Source organism: Ursus americanus, chromosome 22 (genome assembly GCF_024610735.1).
Source record: "Ursus americanus isolate L20-20 chromosome 22, mUrsAme1.1.p, whole genome shotgun sequence".
In the NCBI taxonomy this organism is placed as follows: domain Eukaryota; kingdom Metazoa; phylum Chordata; class Mammalia; order Carnivora; family Ursidae; genus Ursus; species Ursus americanus.
Window position 1 is genome coordinate 10,018,900 of NC_142148.1, and position 19,598 is coordinate 10,038,497.

The 19,598-nt window shown below is 46.8% G+C and overlaps 1 protein-coding gene and 1 pseudogene across 2 annotated transcripts in view; one reads left to right on the forward strand and one right to left on the reverse strand.

Moving 5' to 3' along the window:
- ATP9A (ATPase phospholipid transporting 9A) overlaps window positions 1-19,598 on the forward strand; it is a 126,536-nt gene that overhangs the window by 28,588 nt on the left and 78,350 nt on the right. For both annotated transcript variants that reach the window (XM_045808454.2, XM_045808456.2), the window contains exons 2-4: window positions 1,096-1,240; window positions 3,042-3,155; window positions 8,201-8,309. In XM_045808454.2, the coding sequence (XP_045664410.2) occupies window positions 1,096-1,240; window positions 3,042-3,155; window positions 8,201-8,309 (368 nt within the window). The remainder of the gene's footprint in view (window positions 1-1,095; window positions 1,241-3,041; window positions 3,156-8,200; window positions 8,310-19,598) is intronic.
- LOC123799388 (cytochrome c oxidase subunit FA4 pseudogene) lies at window positions 14,276-14,530 on the reverse strand (annotated as a pseudogene).

The following is a 19,598-nucleotide window of genomic DNA, read 5'->3' on the forward strand; positions in this document are numbered from 1 at the left end:
CAGTATTTATGTAAGTCCTAATCTCCCTGTCTGCTTGGTTTCGCTTCACTTGGCAGCATCGCGAGCGGCTGGCAGGACTGGGGTTTCTCCCTCCCGCCTGTGTATGTGGGGGCAGAGGCCAACAGTTTGGCATGAGGTGTTTCAATCACAGTGCTTATGGGGCTTGTGATTCTTGAAATGCCTTATGCATGGGTTCTCCAGAAGGATGAGCTGCCTTTTTGGGGTGTTTTCAGAGTCTCTGTTCCGCTGGAGCTGCCTGCATTGCCCTGCCTGGGGGCGGGTACCCGGGAGCAGGTGCACTAATGAGCTGACCTCGCAGGACAGCCCGGACAGCTGGCCGGGGTGCGGGGTTGGAGTGGGTGCGGTCAGTTGGCCTGCAGCTTGCACTCTGGGCCGGCTCCAGAGGACCCTGGGCCCTGAGCCATTGTCTTCCTGGCTGGCTCCTCTGGGGTGCTGCTGAAAGGAGATCTGGGTGTGGAGAGGAGATTCTTCCCCTTCTCCTTTCCCTGGTTATCTTGGTGGGACCAACAACCTTGACAGCATGGGGTGCTGGAAAGTCGCTAGATTTTCAAATGAGATGGATGTGGTTTAAGGCGAGACTCCCCTGTTTCTCACGTCCTGGCAAACTTGGGTACTTTATTTTTTAATTTAATTTTTTTAAAGCAAACAGACATTTACTTGGGTAATTAAAATTGCAATTTGGGAGACACAGATTGAGGTAGAAATCTGAATTAGGTCCTCCTTGGGTGCTTTATTAACTGTCGCGAGCTTTCCTCTCTCATCAGCAAAATGTGAAAGTAAGAGTGGTAATGTGTTTCTGTATCTTTGCTTTTTTAAACTTAAATCTCATTTTAAAAATGAATCTTACATTTTGAAATTACTTACATTAAGTAATTTGGGCTTGGGCACAAACCGTCTTTTATCTGGACCACAGCTTCTTAGAAGCCCTGGCTCTGTGTTCCCTTCTCATGACGGATGAAGCCCCATTTGTGGCTGTTGTCCTGACCCAGTGCAGATGCCTGAGAGAAAAACATTTGGAGAAGAGCAGGCGGGTGTGGACGTGGCCTTGACACTGTGACTTTGCCTTTCCCACAGGTGCTGTGAGTGGCTGAGATGCTGTGGCGGAGGGGAGCCCAGGCCCCGCACTGTGTGGTTGGGGCACCCCGAGAAGAGGGACCAGAGATACCCTCGAAATGTCATCAACAACCAGAAGTACAACTTCTTCACCTTTCTTCCTGGGGTACGTACGGCCAGGGACCATTTTTAGGAGACCCAGGTCCCCGTGGCAGAAGAGCCTGTGTGTTTTCTCGGCTGCCCTAGCCACTGGCTGTTCATCTTCTAAAAACCCCCCACACCAAAAAACCCACAAAAACCCCACCATTCCCTAAATGCCACCCCCTGTCATCATGAAATGCATATTCACTCTAGGAAAGTCTGGAGATACAAATATAGAGAAAATTTTTAAGAGGTCAGTTTCATTCCTACCATCCAGAGAGAACTTCTGTGGATATTTTTGCTAATGACTGTTTCTGTTTTACTTGGTATTTTCTGGTCTGGAGTCACAGCATTTCCACATTAACTTAGACCAATCCGTGGATGTGTACTCTACAAACCTCCCCCCTACTTAAATTGAATACCTATTTTTACCCACCAGAGCCTCCACACACACCAGCTGACTCTGGAAGCGGTGGCGGCCGTCGGTTCCCAGTGCTGGAAGGAGAAAAAAAAAATGACTCTTTGATTTATTGGGAGAGATTACGGAAACACAAACGTGTAATGCCGTAGCTTAAGGTCAATTTTAATGTTGTTTTAGGGCGACTCCGACTGCGTTCATTGCTCCCTTCAACTCCCCCCCAAGTCTCAGTATCTTCAATCAGGAAAAAGTTTATTTCCTATTGATGGAAGTTCTGGTGTAGACGGGACCACTGTCATCCATGTTGTAGCTACGCTCTCTGGAATACAAGGCCCCCCAGAGCTCCATGACTGAGCGACAGTGAGGTGGCCGAAAAGGGCACTCGACTGCCTTTGCCTCCGAGAGACACGTCATTTCTGCTCCGCGCCCCAGACAAGTCCTGCGGCGCCAGTCCCACGCCCAGGGCGCGTGGGCTCGGCCCAGGCTCTGCCAGAACCCACCTCCACACAGGATGGGATTCTGCTATATTTATCTCCTGGTGTTGAGATCATATCGTGGAGATGGTGGTTTACCTTGTTTTCTTTTCTTTTTTTTTTTTTTTAAAGATTTTATTTATTTATTTGACAGAGATAGAGACAGCCAGCGAGAGAGGGAACACAAGCAGGGGGAGTGGGAGAGGAAGAAGCAGGCTCCCAGCGGAGGAGCCTGATGTGGGGCTCGATCCCATAACGCCGGGATCACGCCCTGAGCCGAAGGCAGACGCTTAACCGCTGTGCCACCCAGGCGCCCCTTACCTTGTTTTCTTTATCGGTCTTACAATAGGGGCATTTTCCACTAAAACCTCCTCTTCGTGTTTTGAGGGGCCTACCTGTACTTAAAATAGTTTTTTTTTTTTTTTTAAAGATTTTATTTATTTATACGACAGAGAGAGAGACAGCCAGCGAGAGAGGGAATACAAGCAGGGGGAGTGGGAGAGGAAAGAGGAAGAAGCCGGCTCATAGCGGAGGAGCCTGATGTGGGGCTCGATCCCATAACGCCGGGATCACGCCCTGAGCCGAAGGCAGACGCTTAACCACTGTGCCACCCAGGCGCCCCTTAAAATAGTTTTTAAGAAGTAAGTCATAACAGATAAAGTCGAAGGCCCCCAGCGTGCCTTCCCTCGCCCCAGGGGTACCCACTCTCTTGAAATTTATAATTTCCATGTGTATCATTATTTATGGTTTTACTTTTAGAAATGATATTTTTATTACCCGTGTGTATTTCCCTAAACAATATATAGAAGTGCTTAAAGTTCCCACGGAAGGTACCGTGGGAGTTGTTTTTGGGTAGGAATGCTTTCAACAGCGGTTCCCCGACCTCATCAGACAGACCGTGACTGTCTTCCCTCTCTTCTCTCTCCTTGTTCCAGGTGCTGTTTAACCAGTTCAAATACTTTTTCAACCTCTATTTCTTACTTCTTGCCTGCTCTCAGTTTGTTCCTGAGATGAGACTCGGTGCCCTCTATACGTACTGGGTCCCCCTGGTGAGTAAATCGGCCTGGTTTGTGCAGTGACCTCGGGGCTTTGGGAACAGACACTTCTTTGTCTCTGTCACCCGGGCATCTGGAACGGGATGTGGCCTTTTAAGAGAGAGGACACCCCCCAGCGCCTGGAGCCTCTCCTGTCGAAGCCTCTTTCATATACCACCAGGATCAGACTGGTGAAGCCTGTGCTCTTGAGTCATTCCGTCTGTCAGTTGTTCGGTCATTCATTTTTTCAGCTACCAGGTGTTACATGCTTATTGTGCATTTCACGCCCTTCTAGACTCTGGGGACACAGTGGCAAGCAAGAAAGATGAAGTTTCTGTCTTTGTGGGTTGTACTATTTGAATTGTTTTCTGAGATCATGTGTTCTGTTTACGTAGAGCCTGTCGGCACGAGGGTTTGAAAGGTACCAGGTTCTGTGCTTTGTGTGTGAAGTCAGACAGAACTGGCCAGAATGCCCTTCCATTCTCTCCCTTACCTCCTTTTGGCAAGTGGTTATTGAGTACCTGCTGTGTGCCAGGCACTGTGCTGGGTGCCGGGGACACAGATTGAATGAAACAGATAAAAACTCCTGCCCTCGTGGAGTTGGTTTTCGGAGGGAATAGAGAGTAAACAGACGAAATCATTTGGAACTGTGAAAAGTGCCACAGAGGTTATAGAATAAGGTCCCAGGTGAGACAGGCTCTCCCAGGCACATTTAATATTTGTTGAATGCTTGAAGGTGGGGGTGGAAGGTGTGGAGGGGCAGCCTTCGCCGGTGTGGCCATGGAAGGCCTCTTGAGGAGGGGATGGGCGGAAGAGTAGGAGGGTGGGGAGCATTCCAGCTACAGAGAGCAGCCGTGCAAAGGCCCTGCGGTAGACATGGTCTCAGAGCATTCGAAGAACAGAAGGAAGCCCAGTGTGACCGGGGGGGGGGGGGTGGAGAGGGTGGAACTGACATCTCTTCTCCAAATAGAGGCTATTTATTTCTGAGTTAAATGGGACTTGGGGGGAACACTTGGATTCTCTGTTCACAAATATTGTTAACGTTTTAATTGGGAGAAGACTGTTAAAGTAGAAAATATTTAAGTCCTCCTTGAAGAAATAACAGGATTTTTTTTTTCCTTTAAGTGGCAGGTGGGAGATGATAAGGATTCGGTGCACAGGCACTTACAGTGTAGAGGGAGCCCACTTGCTAAGGGACCCCTGAGTGGGTGGGTGTCTACACACTGTGAGTGTCGCGTTAGCATACAAGTCAGGCCAGCAGCTCCAGCCCTGAGAAAGAAGGGATTCATTTTTCCCACACGAACAGCAAAGGGGCTTTGGGGATGTGCAAACTGTGCTGTCGTGCTGTCATTTGTAGGTGAGGGCAGGACTCTGGGAGCGGGAGCAAACTTTTGTTTGCATCCTTTCCTCGTGTAACGAACATTCCAGTCTGCACGCTGTGTTCTTACACACAGAATGGAACGCTGCAGGCTCCAAGGCTGGGCGGACACAATCAAACCTTGGGAGAGCTGGGAGCTCTTGGCCCATCCAGAATGGAAGGTGCTACTGCATTTCCACAGGTGCAAATGTGGGCCTGGAGTTCCCAGACCCGAGTTAGACACTTTAGAGTTTTATATGAAATACCCCAATTTTATTTGAGTTTTTTCATTCCACTGTTTACTACATACTACATAGAGAGTCAAACCTAACTTATTTTTGAAAAGTTAGTCTATATATAAAATATAATGTATCACATTGCCTTTTTTTTTGGTTCCCTTTTTGAAGTGTAGTTATTTGAAAGGGAATACATTTACACGATGCATGAAACATAAAAATATTCCCAGTGAAGCTCTCCCTCCTTTCCCAGTCCGGGTGGGCTGGGGCAAGTGGTGGGGACGGGGATGGCTTAGAGCACCCCCCCTTCTAAATTAGAGGGCCCGGCCCCAGCTCCTGCCTCCATCTCCTCGCTGAAGTGATGGCTGCAGTTTGCAGAAGCCTGACCTTCAGTGCATGCGGTCGCTGTGGCCCCTGCCCCCTCTTCCCGCTCCCCTTCTCCCCGCGGACTTGCCTGTTTTCCCAGAACTGTGGCCGCATGTAGAAACCCGGTGGGTGGACAGCAGCCTCTGGTGGCCCTGAGCTTCCTGCCTCTGCATGGTGTCTCTTTAGAGCCCGCGTTTCCTGTGAAGGGTTGGGACTGCGAGGGGGGTGGGGCTTTCGTGTTGCTTCTTCCCAGGGGGTGCAGACAAGGAGGTTTGGGGTCAAAGACAAAGTAGATGGCATCTATTTCTAGGTGACTATAGCCGATTTTCCCTCGATATTTCTGGACAGAGCCTGTTTCCAGTTCTGGACTAGAACACATTCTGAAATGTCTCTGACCAGCCCGAAAGACCTCCCGTTCCAAACCCAGTTCTAAATAAGCACCGTGGTTCTGGATGAGGGCTGAGAGCCATGCAGCTGAGGTGTGGCTCCTGGCTACACTTTGAGAAATTATGTAATTCGAACCTCAGTTTTCTCATCTGTAAAACGGGACGTTCATGTCCGCTTCCTTGACTTGTCGGAAGAGTTAAATGAAGTCCTACAGATGAGATGCCTTCTATTGCTCCCAGTGGACAGAAAATTCTCAGGAAATACTCTCATTTGAATTTTAAAATTCTGGCAATAGTGACATTGTTCATTGTCTGGATGAAGATTTAGCATTTTTTTTTTTTTTAAGATTTTTTATTTGTTCATTAGACAGAGAATGAGTGAGTGTGAGAATGAGCAGGGCGGAGAGTTAGAGGAAGAAGCAGACTCCCCACTGAGCGGGGAGCCCGATGTGGGGTCTTGATCCCAGAACCCTGGGATCATGATCTGAGCTGAAGGCAGCTGCTTAACCGACTGAGCCACCCAGGGGCCCCAAGATTTTGCTTTTGATAACTTTTTTCTTGGTACTAATATATTAGAGGGAGAAATTCCTCAATAGATAGCTGAAATGATCCATAAAATTGTATGAAGACCAAATACCCTAGATTTTTTGGTACTAAGATATACCCCGTGTACCGTAAGATGCAGATATTGTATTCGCAATGCAGTGAGTGTTGACATCTGTCAACACCCATGGAAACGCACCTCAGTCAAAATACAGAACATTTTCATCACCCTGGTTCCCTAACGCCCCTTTCAGTCACCCCCTCCTTAACCAGAGGCAACTGCTTTTCTGATTTCTAGCTCATAGATTTGTTTTGCTTTAGTAAATCTATTTTTGATGTACAACTTTACAAAAGGAGGCTTAGCACCTTCAGAATGGCTTGTCTGGGTGCTAATCAGAGGCTATCACTGCCTCTGATTCCTTTACAAGCTCAGACAACCCCAGGCCTCCCTATTAAAGCCTCTCTCTAAATATCTGTGGCTGTGAAGGACCTCTGAAGTTGCATAGTTGGGATTTATTTCTGGACTACATTTGCATTTCTTTGTGAAAGCATTTTCTAGCCTAAGGGATGGCATGTCCTCTGGGATTAATGGGAACTGTGTGTTTGGGGGTGGGGTGGGGCGAGCAGATATGATAATTTCAGAGACGGTGTTTATTTGCAGCAAGGAGGTTAGCGGCTCTGTCTTTGTATGAGCACACACTTTCCACAAGCATCAATGGGATTTAGGCCCACGCAGAGAGAACTAGAAACTGGAACATTTGAAAAAACAAACAGCAAACACCTGGGTTCTGGCCCAGAACAACAAAAAAACGGCAGCTTGGGAGGGGGAGGGGTCCTGCACCCCGGGTCTGCGCTCTCCCAGAACAGGTTTCCTCGCCCCTCCTGGCCCGGTTATGCTTTTATTCTGAAGTGTACCCGTTTTGCTCTGGCTGCAGCTAGTACTTTACATCTGATTGGAAACAGGAGTAATCCTTTGATTGTAAAGATGAATGAGCCCTCGGAGGAGTTTCACAAAGCCGCACATCCCTGGCTAGATTTACATAAGAGATTTAAAGTCCTTTGAATCGAAGTTAATATATTTCACGGAGTAAACGGTATGAAAATGAGATGCTCAAGGGATGCTGTTAACCTTCAGGGTGATGGTGCTTTCCGTATTTTTAAGAAAATGACTTTAAAAAGAGATGACAAGGCTATTTTGTAAGAGAAATGAATGAGTGTTCTTGCCTTCACTGCCACGAGAGGAGAAATCTAGATGGAAATAGATTCTTGTTACGGCTGACTCATACACCAGTCCCCACCAGATTTTATGAGTTAGGGTACCCGGCCCACGAAAGGTTGGGCAGTTTCCAGTGTTCTTTTTATTTGTTGCTACTTATGCAATTAATACTTCTATGTGTTCTCTTTATAAGGATTTAAAACAGTACAAAGAAGACCGAAGTCCCCTTTGGCCCCTTCCTCCCTCTCAGTCCCTTCCTTGCAAAGAAATCTAGCCGCTAGTTGTGGAAATTGGGAGCTCTTCACAGAGGATGGTGGCTGTCCCGTGTTGTTTGTGTGCACGGTGTGACGTTGTACGTTGTGAGAAATTGGTTTCCCTCCTTGGCAGGTCAGTACGTGGGACGGATCTCACTCTTTCTGTCTCCTGGTGCTCCATTGTACTGGCTAGTAGGTTTTCCAAGTTTGTCTGGATGCAGAACAATGTGGCTGTTAGGAGCAGGGACTCTGGGGCCCGATTTCCTGGCAGTCACTTAGGAGCTTCATGTCCTTGGGCAAGATGACTCCACCTTTCTGTGCTTCCGAGGCTCCGTCTCAGCAATCACGAGCATGGGGTTGTTGTGGGGGTCTAACGTAGTTGGAAGGGTGCCCAGCACATGCCGAGTCAGCAGGCGCCATCCCTCTGTCACTGCCTGTGGACGGACCCCCTTTTCCTCTTAGAAACCCTGCAGTGGTGGTGAATAGGGCTGCCAGGGTATATGTGTGTCAGTGAGTGTTTCGCCAGGGCATGTGTGTAGGAAGGAGTCGGAGAAGTGGGCTTGCTGGGGCATATGCATTTGGGGTAATTAGCAGACCCTGCCCTGCTGCCGTCCGGTGTGGCCTCTGGCCTTTTCTGTCCCAAGCACCAGAAGAGGAAGGTCGCCTTCAGCAGGGCTCACCCTCTCTCCGCTCTCTCTGCAGGGCTTCGTGCTGGCCGTCACTGTCATCCGGGAGGCCGTAGAGGAGATCCGATGCTATGTGCGGGACAGGGAAGTCAACTGCCAGGTCTACAGCCGGCTCACAGCGAGAGGTCAGCCTCCCAGCTCTGCGTGGGCCACCTGCCGCTCGGCCTGGGGCCACAGGGTTGCAACTCCATCACGGGCTGTGCACAGTCAGGGAGCAGAGTTCAAGGCCCGGGGCTGGTGGGCGTGCAAATGCTGCGTGGTGGGACAGTCACTCATAGTTGCTGGCACCAGGGAGGCCAGCGTGTGCTCGGGGCTGCCACAGTCTCTCTCAGAGCCAGGCCTGTTGGCCGACTTGTGTGTCAGCAGCCTGGAATTAAACTTTGTTCACTGGGTATCCTCTTCTGGCTAACCCTGTCCCTTTGCCTGTCCCTGGGCTGACTGAGGAGGGAAGGAGGGAGCCCCTCTCTTTCAGGCCTTGGAGGCTGCAAAGTCTGTCCTACAAGCTTTAAAAGATATTCTTTCAACATTACAAAATGAATACTGCAACTTCGCAACATTAGTTTTTAAATAGGCACTAGATTTATATAAACACTGCATCCGTGAAGATTTCCTTGAAAGGCATCTTATAAATCCTGAAAATTAAGGTGGGGAGTGTATATAGTCAGACCCAAAGAGAAGCGACTAGATAGCCTTTAATCACTGAATCCCTTGCAAGATGCATGCATTTTAAATTGGTGGAATTAAAAAAAAAAAAAACCACCCAAACACCCCATTGAAAACCCACAAAGCACCCCAGCCAATGTTAACTTCTATTTCAGCTACAAATTCTACAGGAGATTACCTGTAAGGATGTGTTCAGAAATGAAGGCGTGTTACCTAAAATTCCAGAAGATGACTGATCCCAATCAGGGATTAGTAATGTTTTAGGAGCAGCAGAGACGGAGAAAAGCTGTGCCTTACCTTCAGGATGTTATGAATTCTGAAAAAGATGAGATAGATGTCTCAGGGAAGGCGTATCTGAGTCAAGTCAAGCTTTCCGATGCTTTAGTCTTCCCAAGAAGGCGTCCACACGTGGTTTCAGGGTTTTTCATAGAATTGCTCTTCTAGGAATAATGTCAGAAGAATATGTTTTAGGCTCAAAAAAAATTTTTTTAAACAAAATCCCCCGAGGGCATGAACGTATTTCGTTTAGTGCATTTAAATAGATTTTCATAGTTGGTGGTCTTAACGTTTTACAAATCTCTGGGAGAAGTGGGGGATGTAGAGTTGGTATAAAAATGCTTTATTATTGCTAAACTACTGTATTTAGGACATTTTGCTACATAAAGAAAGAAAACCCAGCATAATCTTTGCAAAGGCAGGTGGCTTGGGCTTTCCACGTGGGTAATCAGAAGACCCCTCTGCAGGGTGTTTTTTTGTGGTTCGTGTATATTAAATCCTCCCTTAATAACATATTCTGACTATAACATTTAAAATGCTAGGCAACCGACAAAAGCCCCATTGGAGAGGGTGCGGTGGATCTATTTAGAGGGATTCCATTCATTCATCTATCCAGGCTCCAAACCTTCTTTGGTTCTTTTCATATTGCAATTGCTTTTCCCGTGAATGATTTTTCTGCCCTCCCTTGCAGACCCCCTTCTCAGCCCCTGCTTTATCTTCACTCAGTTCTTGGAAAGATCCTAAGGAGAATTGGCAGATGGCTCTAGCATTAAAAACTTGTCTTCCTTTGTTGGTCTCCTTTTGTGGCCCCTGGTTTCCATTGTCATGCCAATGCGACAGTAGGGGAAACCGAGCAGAGTTGTGAATATTAACCCAGCCCCTGCTCGGTCATTTGTTTTGAAAGACCCCAAAAACACTGAAGAAACTGTCAGCTCAGAAAGTGATCGAGGTGAGTTTCGTTATTTGATACACTTTGGGGGTGGGGGCGGGGAAGGGCCACAGTAGGAAGCCCCAACTGGGAGATTGCAGAGAGAGGAAGAGAAAGAAGCCTTTTTTGACCTTACTGTTTAATTACTTACTAATTTTCTCGAGTGAGGCTTTTCACCAAGGTCTTCGTTTAGTAAGTTTAAACGCAAAATGAAACAAATATGTGTATGTATATCCACGCAGGACCGGTTCCTTTTGTATCACATGATGCCTTAAAATGTATTTTTCAACACTATTTTTGGAGTTCAGAAACCTTTAGAAACCGGAATATCGAGTTCCTGATCACTGGATTACAGGCCACAGGATTTACCTGCATTCTGCATCATTTCCTGGCTAATAATAGCAGTCCTTGTGCTGATAAAATTTTAAAAATTGGGGGGTGGTAATTTCTAGCTAGGAAAAAAGTTGCAAAAGTCACGTGGTGAATGAACTCCGCCGTGCTCTTCATCAATTGTTAACATTTCGCCACGTTTGCTCTTTAATATTCTCTCTCTCATTAGAGAATTAAGCTGCAGACATTAATTCCTTTTACCCCTAAATACTTCAGTGCCTAATGCGTAATAGGACATTGTTCTCACACAACACAGTACAATTGTCAAAATCAGAGAATTCGATATTGGTACGTTACTATTAGTCTAATCTACAGTCCTTACTCCAGATTTGCCATTTGTTCTTGAAGTGTCCTGATTTTTGTTGTTGTTGTTTCCATCCCCCACCCCCCAGGGTCTAAACTATCCTGTTTTTAATGGCATTTTTTTCCTGGTGCAGAAACCAGTACAGGTTTTCCGGGTGGCATTTAATTGTCCTTGTTCCTTAATCTCTTCTAGCGTGGCATAGCTCCTTGGTTTTCTTTGATGCGACGACGCTGACATTTTGAAAAGGACCGGCCAGTTTCAGGACAGTTGCTTTGTAGCTCGTCCCTCAACTTGTGCTTGTCTGATGTGTCAAAATTAGATTCATGGCACGCATTTTTAGCAAGAGTTAATATAGTTTCAGGAATGCTGATGGCACAGATTTACTGTTGGGACTTTGCCAGAGTTTTAGAGGCATTATGGTAATCAAATTGAAAAAAACTTCAAACTTTGAGAAAAAAGTGGATTTTAAACAACTAAAAATCCTGGAAGTAAGGCACTCATCACTGTGAGGAAGAATGGATGATAGTTTTTGGTTTTTTGTTTTTTTGTTGTTGTTAATTGCTACTTCCATTGAGATATCTTCATTCGAATAATTTGTTATCTAAAACAACACAGCAATTAGATTAATTTTTAATGTTGTCACGGTTTAATGAGAAATACTTGAAGTATTTTAATGCTTCACGTCAAAATGACCTTTTCTTCGTTTTCTTGAGAGTTTTTTTGACTATCACACTTCCCAAGTCTATGATAGGCTTCCATATTATATTACAGAGGTGAACACAAGGGGCTGGGGATTCTGGGAATTTGTAATTTATTGAAGTATCCAGACATTTAAATAGATAATTTTAAAAATGCAACTAATACTTACATGTCAGGGGTGGGAGCATGCCTGGTTCTGAGCACAGTGCCTGGCAGTTAAGACAGTGGTTCTGAGCCTGTGCTTTGCCTGGACTCAGGAGTCCTGCTTGCCCCCTGCACCCTGCTCTGTGAGCAGGTCCCTCACCTGTCAGTAAATTGGGGGTAATCATAGTGCCTACCTTACGAGAGCTGCTCTAAATATAACTCTTGTGTGAGAAGAACATAACACTTGCCTGGGATTTGGTGTCTGCTCAAGAAAGCCAGTGGCGATGGTATTGTAGCTGGGGTCCGTTAAATGTTGGTGGGTGTGAATCAGTAAATGGAGGCATGAGCCAGGGTCATGGGAGGTTACGGGAGCCAGTCAGAGAGGAGCTGATAGGTCTTCTCAGAAGAGTTGACCTTCATCTTAAGTCTTACAGGGTGGAAGAGAGGAGGACTGGTTGCGTGTTTGTGGTGCATAGTGCAAAATGCACATGTGGGGCCTGTTCAAAAATTAAGAATTTCAAGATGGCTGCAGGCAAGCATGAAGCCAAGTCCAGGACCCTTCTGAGCACAGCGCCCCGCGCTAGTACCCAGAGCGCACAGGCATGAAGTGGCCCTGGGGAAGAGTCTCCCAAAGGCCGTAGGTGTGGTGGCTGGGAGTGTGGGGTGCATACCCCAGCTTCTGGCTCCACCTTGTTCTTCCCACTTAGGCCATGTTTCCTGAGTCTCCCTTCTGGGAAAACAGAGGAGAAGACCACGGAGGTCAACGAGGGCCTAACACCATGGGAAGGTCCGTTCTGTGGTCTAGGTATCTGTGTACAAGGCATATGAGGGAGTAGGTGGCTTTGGAAGTGTTCGAAAAATTCTGTCAAAATTGGAAAGCTGTGGAAAAAAAAATGAAAGATTACCCACTGCAAGCCAGCCAGATGCTGGACAGGGTCTAGTGTGTCCTCTCTTAAACAGCCGTGTGGAGGTGGCTTTTATAGACCGACACTGAGAGGCTCAGGGGAGGCACCGCGTCTCAGACGGTGTGGCGAGCTGAGGGCAGGGCTGGGACTCGAACCCAGGCCTGTCTGAACGCTCATCCTGGGCCGGTAGGTCTAGGCCCCCACGACGTGCCAGGAGCTGGGCTTGGCACTCTCCACGTGGACCATCTCACCCGTAGCTGTGATGGTCAGCCTTAATATGTATGCTACAGAACGGTTTTTAGATTGAAATCATTTTAAAACATGTTTCTGAGTCCAAAGGAATTTATTAATCCAGCATCCTCATTTTTTTTTTTTAATATTCATTTATTTTAGAAAGTGGGTCGGGGGGAGGAGAGAGAATCTCAAGCTGACTCCCCACTGAACGCAGAGCCCAACCTGGAGCTCGATTTCAAGACCCATGAGATCATGACCTAAATCACAAGTTGGGCTCTTAACCGACTGAGCCACTCCCGTGCCCCAAGCATCCTCATTCTGAGGGGGACAAACTTATTGTTAGACAAAGTTGTCGAAAACCCTGTAGGGATCCTGCTTTCAGATAAAGAAGCATCCCCTCTCTTTCTCCTCGAAACCCACATTTGTAGCATGATCAGACTGGAAGGAGGTTCTCAGGCCCTTACGAGTTTTCTAGACCTGTCTTTGCCAGCAAGAGTTCAGAGGCCCTGGAAATACCAAAGCCGAAGAAAAGAGGGTCTCGAAGTGGTAGCTGACCACTAGCGAAATGTCATTTTGTTACTGCAGGGATTGGGGTTGGGTGGGGAAAGAGTAATTAGTAAATGGATTGTTTCTCTTTCTAACGTGTCTTACCTAAACCAAAAGTAATTCTAGGGCTGGAGGGGTTTGCCTTGATTATCCCGGGTGGCGAGCAGCAGTTGGGTTAGCAGTTTCACCCGAGGAATTCGGAATTCGTAGGTCTTCCTACCAGGCATGTTTTCCAGACTAACCTGCGATCAAGGGCTAAATGAGGCACGCGGATAATTAGCTTTGAAAGAAAGTGCAAACAGAGGCACAATTAACACAATTGCTGATGCTTCTTTCCCGCTGGGGACATCTGGGCACCCCAGGAGCCATAAGTCATAAGCCAAAGGTCCAGGTGAAATGGAGAGAATCCCTCCTATCTTTAGTTTTGGAGTACTGGGTGGTGTTAAAAACCAGCTGAAACGTTTGATCTTCCCCATTTCTTTCCAGATAGTTCTGCATCTTTCCAAGTGCCCTGTTCACCTTTCCCAGGTACTGAATAACCTGAGGATCCATTAAAGAGTGCTGTCTTTTTTTTCAATTTAATTCAAAATCCATTTTGGGCCATGACTTAGGATTGTGTTTCCTGTGACTGAATTTTGAGGTCAAAGTCTATCTCTGTTTTTCTTTTTGGCAGTTTTATTCCACTGGAGTTCATCAGGAGAAAGTAGGATCATGTGGGGAGGATGCGTTATTAATGGGGCATTGTTTAGCTCATGGGTAATTAACTAAATTGAAATTCTGTGTTCTTAAACACAAGTACCATTTGTGTTTTCAAAGATATGTTTTATACTTTACAAATTTTATTTTTTTAAGTTTCAGATACTTACTAGCGTAAACCCCGTCACAGTACACCAACATGATTTCGGCATTTGGAGGGGAAATATTTCCTGGATAAGTGGAAAATTGTGCAGACAGCTTCTGGAATACTTTCATTCTAAGCACCTTTATATATAGTGAAACATTTCATTTAGAAGTCCGGACTGTCCTCAGTTTGCTGTATTCAACATTCACTGGGTAGCACTTGTGTTGATCACTGGGACCCGTTTTGTTCCGGGCTTCTGGGCTATTCTTCCCATCCCAGCTGACATCTGACACTGATTGGACAGTGCCAGGTGCAAGACCTAGAGTGCTGCTTCAATACCTCCCGCTCCAATAAATGGGAAGAGGGGGGATCAAGCTCTTAGGCTTCTTGGCCTGATCCAGGGTCTGGCGTGACATGGTAGAGGCTGAGGCCTCCAGTCCAGAAGAAAAGATCAGATCTGCAGGGTGCCCAGCATTAAGTTGTCCCTACACTGATGGCTCATCCCTGTTTTAAACTTTTTTTTAGAGAAGAGAATTACAGTAATGGTCTTTTCGATATCAACTACAGCAAAAGCACTACAAAAGTCCTTTACTAAGGATCTCACAGGCAGTTCAGGAAGCAAAGGATTCCCCTGCCCAAGCTTCCCTCATTAAGATTCAGAGCATTCGCTTTTACAAGTCTTGTTTAAAACAGATCTTGCCAGACACTTGCTCATACATTCTCTGACAGATGCAAAGTTACTTCAGACCCATATGTTTCTTTGTTTTTTTTCAGAGTACTCAGTTTCACTTTATTACAAATCATTGGTGAACCGATGTATTGTTTAATTAAAAAAGAACCAAAACCCCCCCTGAAAATAATCTCACATGCACATGGCACTGTTATCTTTCCCAAAAGGTGTCTACCCCTCCCTGCCCCACCACTGCAGCGGCGTGGGTCTGGTTCTTCATTATTGGACACCAGACGCAGGGAGGACCATTTATATATTTATTTTAAAAGCCTCTGTTGGGTAGAAGCTCGTTACACTTAAACCTCAGCCTTTCTTTTTTAAGATCCCACTATTTGAAACAAAAGACCCAGGATGCGGCCACGGAATTTATAATAATACATCTGAACCCTTTGCTTGTTTTCAAATAAGTCTTTTCTTAGGCTCCGGGGAATGCAGACCACTCTATTGGAATATGAAAATTTCAACTCGGAACCCAGGAGCTCTGCTGGGTCCGCAGAGGCGTTTTAATGTCAACCCCAGGAAACGTACACGCTATAGCATTTACAACTCATCACTGTCACAGAGTGTGAGCGCGAGAGTAGTACATTAACCAGGGCTGGTGCGTAGACATCGCGGCTCGCGATCAGCAAAAGCGATCAATGTCCTGCGTGCGCGTTGAAAAATAGAAGCAGGGCTTGAGGTGTTTGGGGTCAACATAGAGGCCCACACATACGAGTGCCCTGGAATTTATTTTTAAAAAATTTCTTTCTTGCGGGCTGCTCTGCAGTTTGACTGAATTGTCATTTGCTTGTTTCGACTCAAGGGAAACATCTGGTTTCTCCCTGCAGTGGAGACAAACTGCTCTTATCCTGAAGCTGTCATCCATGAAAAGCATGGTTTGGGCTCAATAGCTTTGCTTATGAAAGGCTTGGGGTCCATCTCTACAGAAATAAACAGCTCTTGTAATTGGAATTTTGTTCCCTGTTACGAACTCTGGCTCAGAGGTGACTCGGGTAGAGTGTCGAAAGCTGCAAGGGATGAATTTATTTTATAGAAGGCATTTAATGATTTAGGATGTGGCCAGCAGACAGTTTTCCACTTAACCTTTGTGAAAATCTCTTAGCCAACTTCTGTTCAAGTTTCTGCAAATGTATCTAAAAATCCCAGAGGCTGGAGGTTGGAGGCTGGGTGTTAGGGGACCCAGAACAGAAGGGCGATCTGGGGAGGGGGAAGGGCTGTGGCCTTCCGTTCTCAGAGGGCAGCCAGGTTTTCCTGTGCACCGTGTCCTGGAGATGTTACTGGGTGCTTTTACTTCTGTTCAGGGGCAGCTACATAATTTGGGGGGACCCCATGTAAAATGAGAAGGTGGGGCCCCTTGTTGAAAAGTTATTAAGAATCTTAAGGTGACAGCAGGTCATTCACCCGAGGGTGGGGGGGCCCGTGTGAACACGCAGGTTGCACACCCATGGGGCTGCCCTCCTTCGGCCGTAGGAACCTCAAGGGAGGTGAGAGCAAAAAGGGAAGCAGTGCTTGGGAAGTGTGCATGCTGACTTCTCAGTGGGGTGTCGGGAGAGTGTTTTCTTCCTGGCAGAGAATGGGCAGCAGGAAGCTGTCCTCCTCTCTTTGAATACTCACTGGAGACGTGTTACTTTTGTGAGGTAGACGGGGAGCTCTGCCAGAGTGCGTCTGTACCTTGTTCTGTCTTTTTTTTTTTTTGCAAGAATGTTTGTAGAAAACTCAGAAGAGTGGTTAAGGTAAGGTCAGAAATCATGTGTTTGGAGCCCTTTCCACAATTTGAAGTGTTTTTCATTCTGTGGTTAATCCCAGCGCCCGAATGCCGGGCTTGTCAGTCTCACTTTGTCCCCCTTTTCTCCCTCTGCCACCCTGGCCACGGCAGCGGGGGCCACCGCGAGGGCCCTTGCTCAGATGTCCACAGCGGGCCGTGGTACGTGGCTGGTGGAAAGCCCCGTCAGCGTTGCACTGTGCACCCTGGTATCTGCTTTCCTTTCTCTTTTCTTCCTGCCACTCTTCCTGCTTTTCATTCTTCTGGTTTTACGTCTGTCCTCGTTCAGAACACACACGTATGCAGACCCCCGCGAACCAGGTGCCCTGCCCGCAGCCCTGAACGGCGGCACGTTGTCGATCGCCAGCAAGTGGCAACGTGGAAAGGGAAATCCAAATTTATGGTCAAGACTGCGGGGTTAGCTCGATAGAGCAGGAGAATCTGAGGATCTCTGCCTCTCCCTTCCGTTCTCAGAGGGCGGCCAGGTTTTCCTGTGCACCGTGTCCTGGAGATGTTACTGGATGCTTTTACTTCTGTTCAGGGGCAGCTATGTAATTTGGGGGGACCCCATGTAAAATGAGAAGGTGGGGCCCCTTGTTGAAAAGTTATTAAGAATCTTAAGGTGACAGCAGGTCATTCACCCGAGGGTGGGGGGGCTTTTTAAATTTTAAAGAAATTTGTGGAAGCTGCAGAGCCCCCCCCCCAACCCCCCAAATACATGCTAACGAGGGAGCCATGGCTCAGAAATACTAGTGGCCTCTTGGCTGAGTGGCTCCCGCTGCCCCCCTCCCAGGACGGAGCCTGCTGGCTGGCGGACAGATACAGTAGAAGACCTCGTCTGAGGGATCGGCCTGCTGGCCTTAGTCAGAATCTGCTCTGCGAGCGCAGCGGATTAAAAGGGGTTTTTGTTGAGGTTGAGCAGATGGACAGGGAGAGGCAGAGTTCACATTAACTGATCGTAAATCAGACTCCGTTGTAGAAGGGAAAGATCTGGGTCTGGTCACTTAGAAGTCGGAGCTAATTTAATTTATTATTCTTCTTTCTTATTAGAAGAGCACCTCATGCTTATAAAAAAAGAATCCCTGTGAAGAATTTAGAAAGTCTGTGTGCCAGAGAAAGGGATAAATTCCATGTGTGCCCAGGAAGAATCACCCGTCAGCCCTTCCAGCATAATCCCCCTGATTTTTCTCTGTCCCGCCAACATCCCCGTGTATACATATACAGTTATTATCTAATAAGACTTAAAATACATACTTCTCTTTGAGTTAAGTACAAGAGAAGACTTACAGCCAGGTCTGGAAGGTTGGAACACAAGCTCAGTGATCGTTTGGGTCAGGCCACCAACTTCAATTTTAGTAATAAAACCAAGACAATGTGTAAATTTATGTTTGGGAAAGCCGGGGCAAGCTCAGGTGAAGGAAACGCTCATTGGCACAGAGGGCCATGTTGAATTTATGATCTGCCTTCCAGCAACGCCTTGAGAAACTCCCTGGGAAGAAGAGGACGACAGTCTGTGTAGATTTTTCCTGTTGCCCCCTAGTGGGACCAGGAGAAATGTTCAGGCAGGAAAAGAATTGTGCATGTTGGACTCTCTTCCCCCATTTTTTTTCTTTCTTTCTTTCTTTCTTTCTTTCTTTCTTTCTTTCTTTCTTTCTTTCTTTCTTTCTTTCTTTTAAAGAATTTAATTTTATTTGAGAGAGAGCGTGAGATTGATGGGAGGGAGGGGCAAAGGGAGAGGGACAAGCAGACTCTCTGCTGAGCTGGGATCCCAGGACCCTTGGGGCTCCATCCCAGGACCCTGGGATCATGATGAACAAATGGATGTCCTCCCTTCCCTCTGCACATGTTTTGACATAACAAACATTTGAGGCTCTGGGTCTCTAGCAGGATAGGGCTCAGGCCCACGAATTGAATTTAGTCCCGTGTTTGGTGAAAATGAGGCACATGAAACACTCATGTCCTAGCGTGAGATGCCCAAACTGGGAGAGTCTGGAAGTCCTCAGAGCAACCGAGGGGTGGTCCAGTTCATCACCACTTGCTGTGTGTTCTGTCTAGAAGACATTATTAGTGTCTGGGTGCTTCCCTCCTAGCGTCAGTTCTACTGACTGTTACTGTGACAAAATTTAATTAAATACAAGAATTAATTGAAATGAAACCCTATGGAACCTATTTGAAAAAGTTGTTTCAGTAGAGATCATTGGAATGCTATGGGAAATCTCGGCGGTGGTAAATTATTAAAAAGACACGTTGAATTATGTGAAAAGTATATGATACTGTGAAAACCCGTAAAAGCTTGGAGTTGTACACTCAGATTAGTTCATTAGTGTGTTTACGTTCTTACAACTAAAGCAGCTCAGGCTAGAAATCCTGCTTCGTAAACGCTGGGTTTTGTTGAATGAATGAGTTCAGGGAGAGAATAGCAGACTCATGATTCCCATTCCACTTTTGCTCTTGCTGCTGGATAAAATGATACTCAATTATTAAGGAGGATTGAGAGTCATTATTCCTTCCTCTCTCTCGTGGCCGAATGTTTTTAAGTTAAGTGGGCTTTTTACAAAAAGCCAGTGACATAAAGATTTTATGGTGTTGGTCCCTTGTGCAAGAATTTGACCGGTCACCAGAACCAAGGCTCACCTCCTCTCTGGGCTTGTTTGTAGGACCCCTGGCCCTGACTAGCCCTTCCACCTTTCTCTCTTGCTGTTCCCTGCCTTCTGTGCAGTGCTTTTGGCCTTGCTGAAGGAGGTGCTGCCTGTGGCCACATGCAGGCAAGATGACTCCCATGTACCCCTTTCTCCCATCTCCTCCTTCCTTTCATGGGTTACTGGTAACCGTGTCCTTCATCTGGCCAATTCCGGTGCCACCTCTTCTGCAGAGTGTATGTTCACGCCTCCCTTACCCCACCCCATTCACTCCTTATTTACCTGTTGCCTCCTTCCCTCCGCAGGAATGTGAGTTCCGTGTATCCCCACCTCTGGGTCACCTGGCATACAGC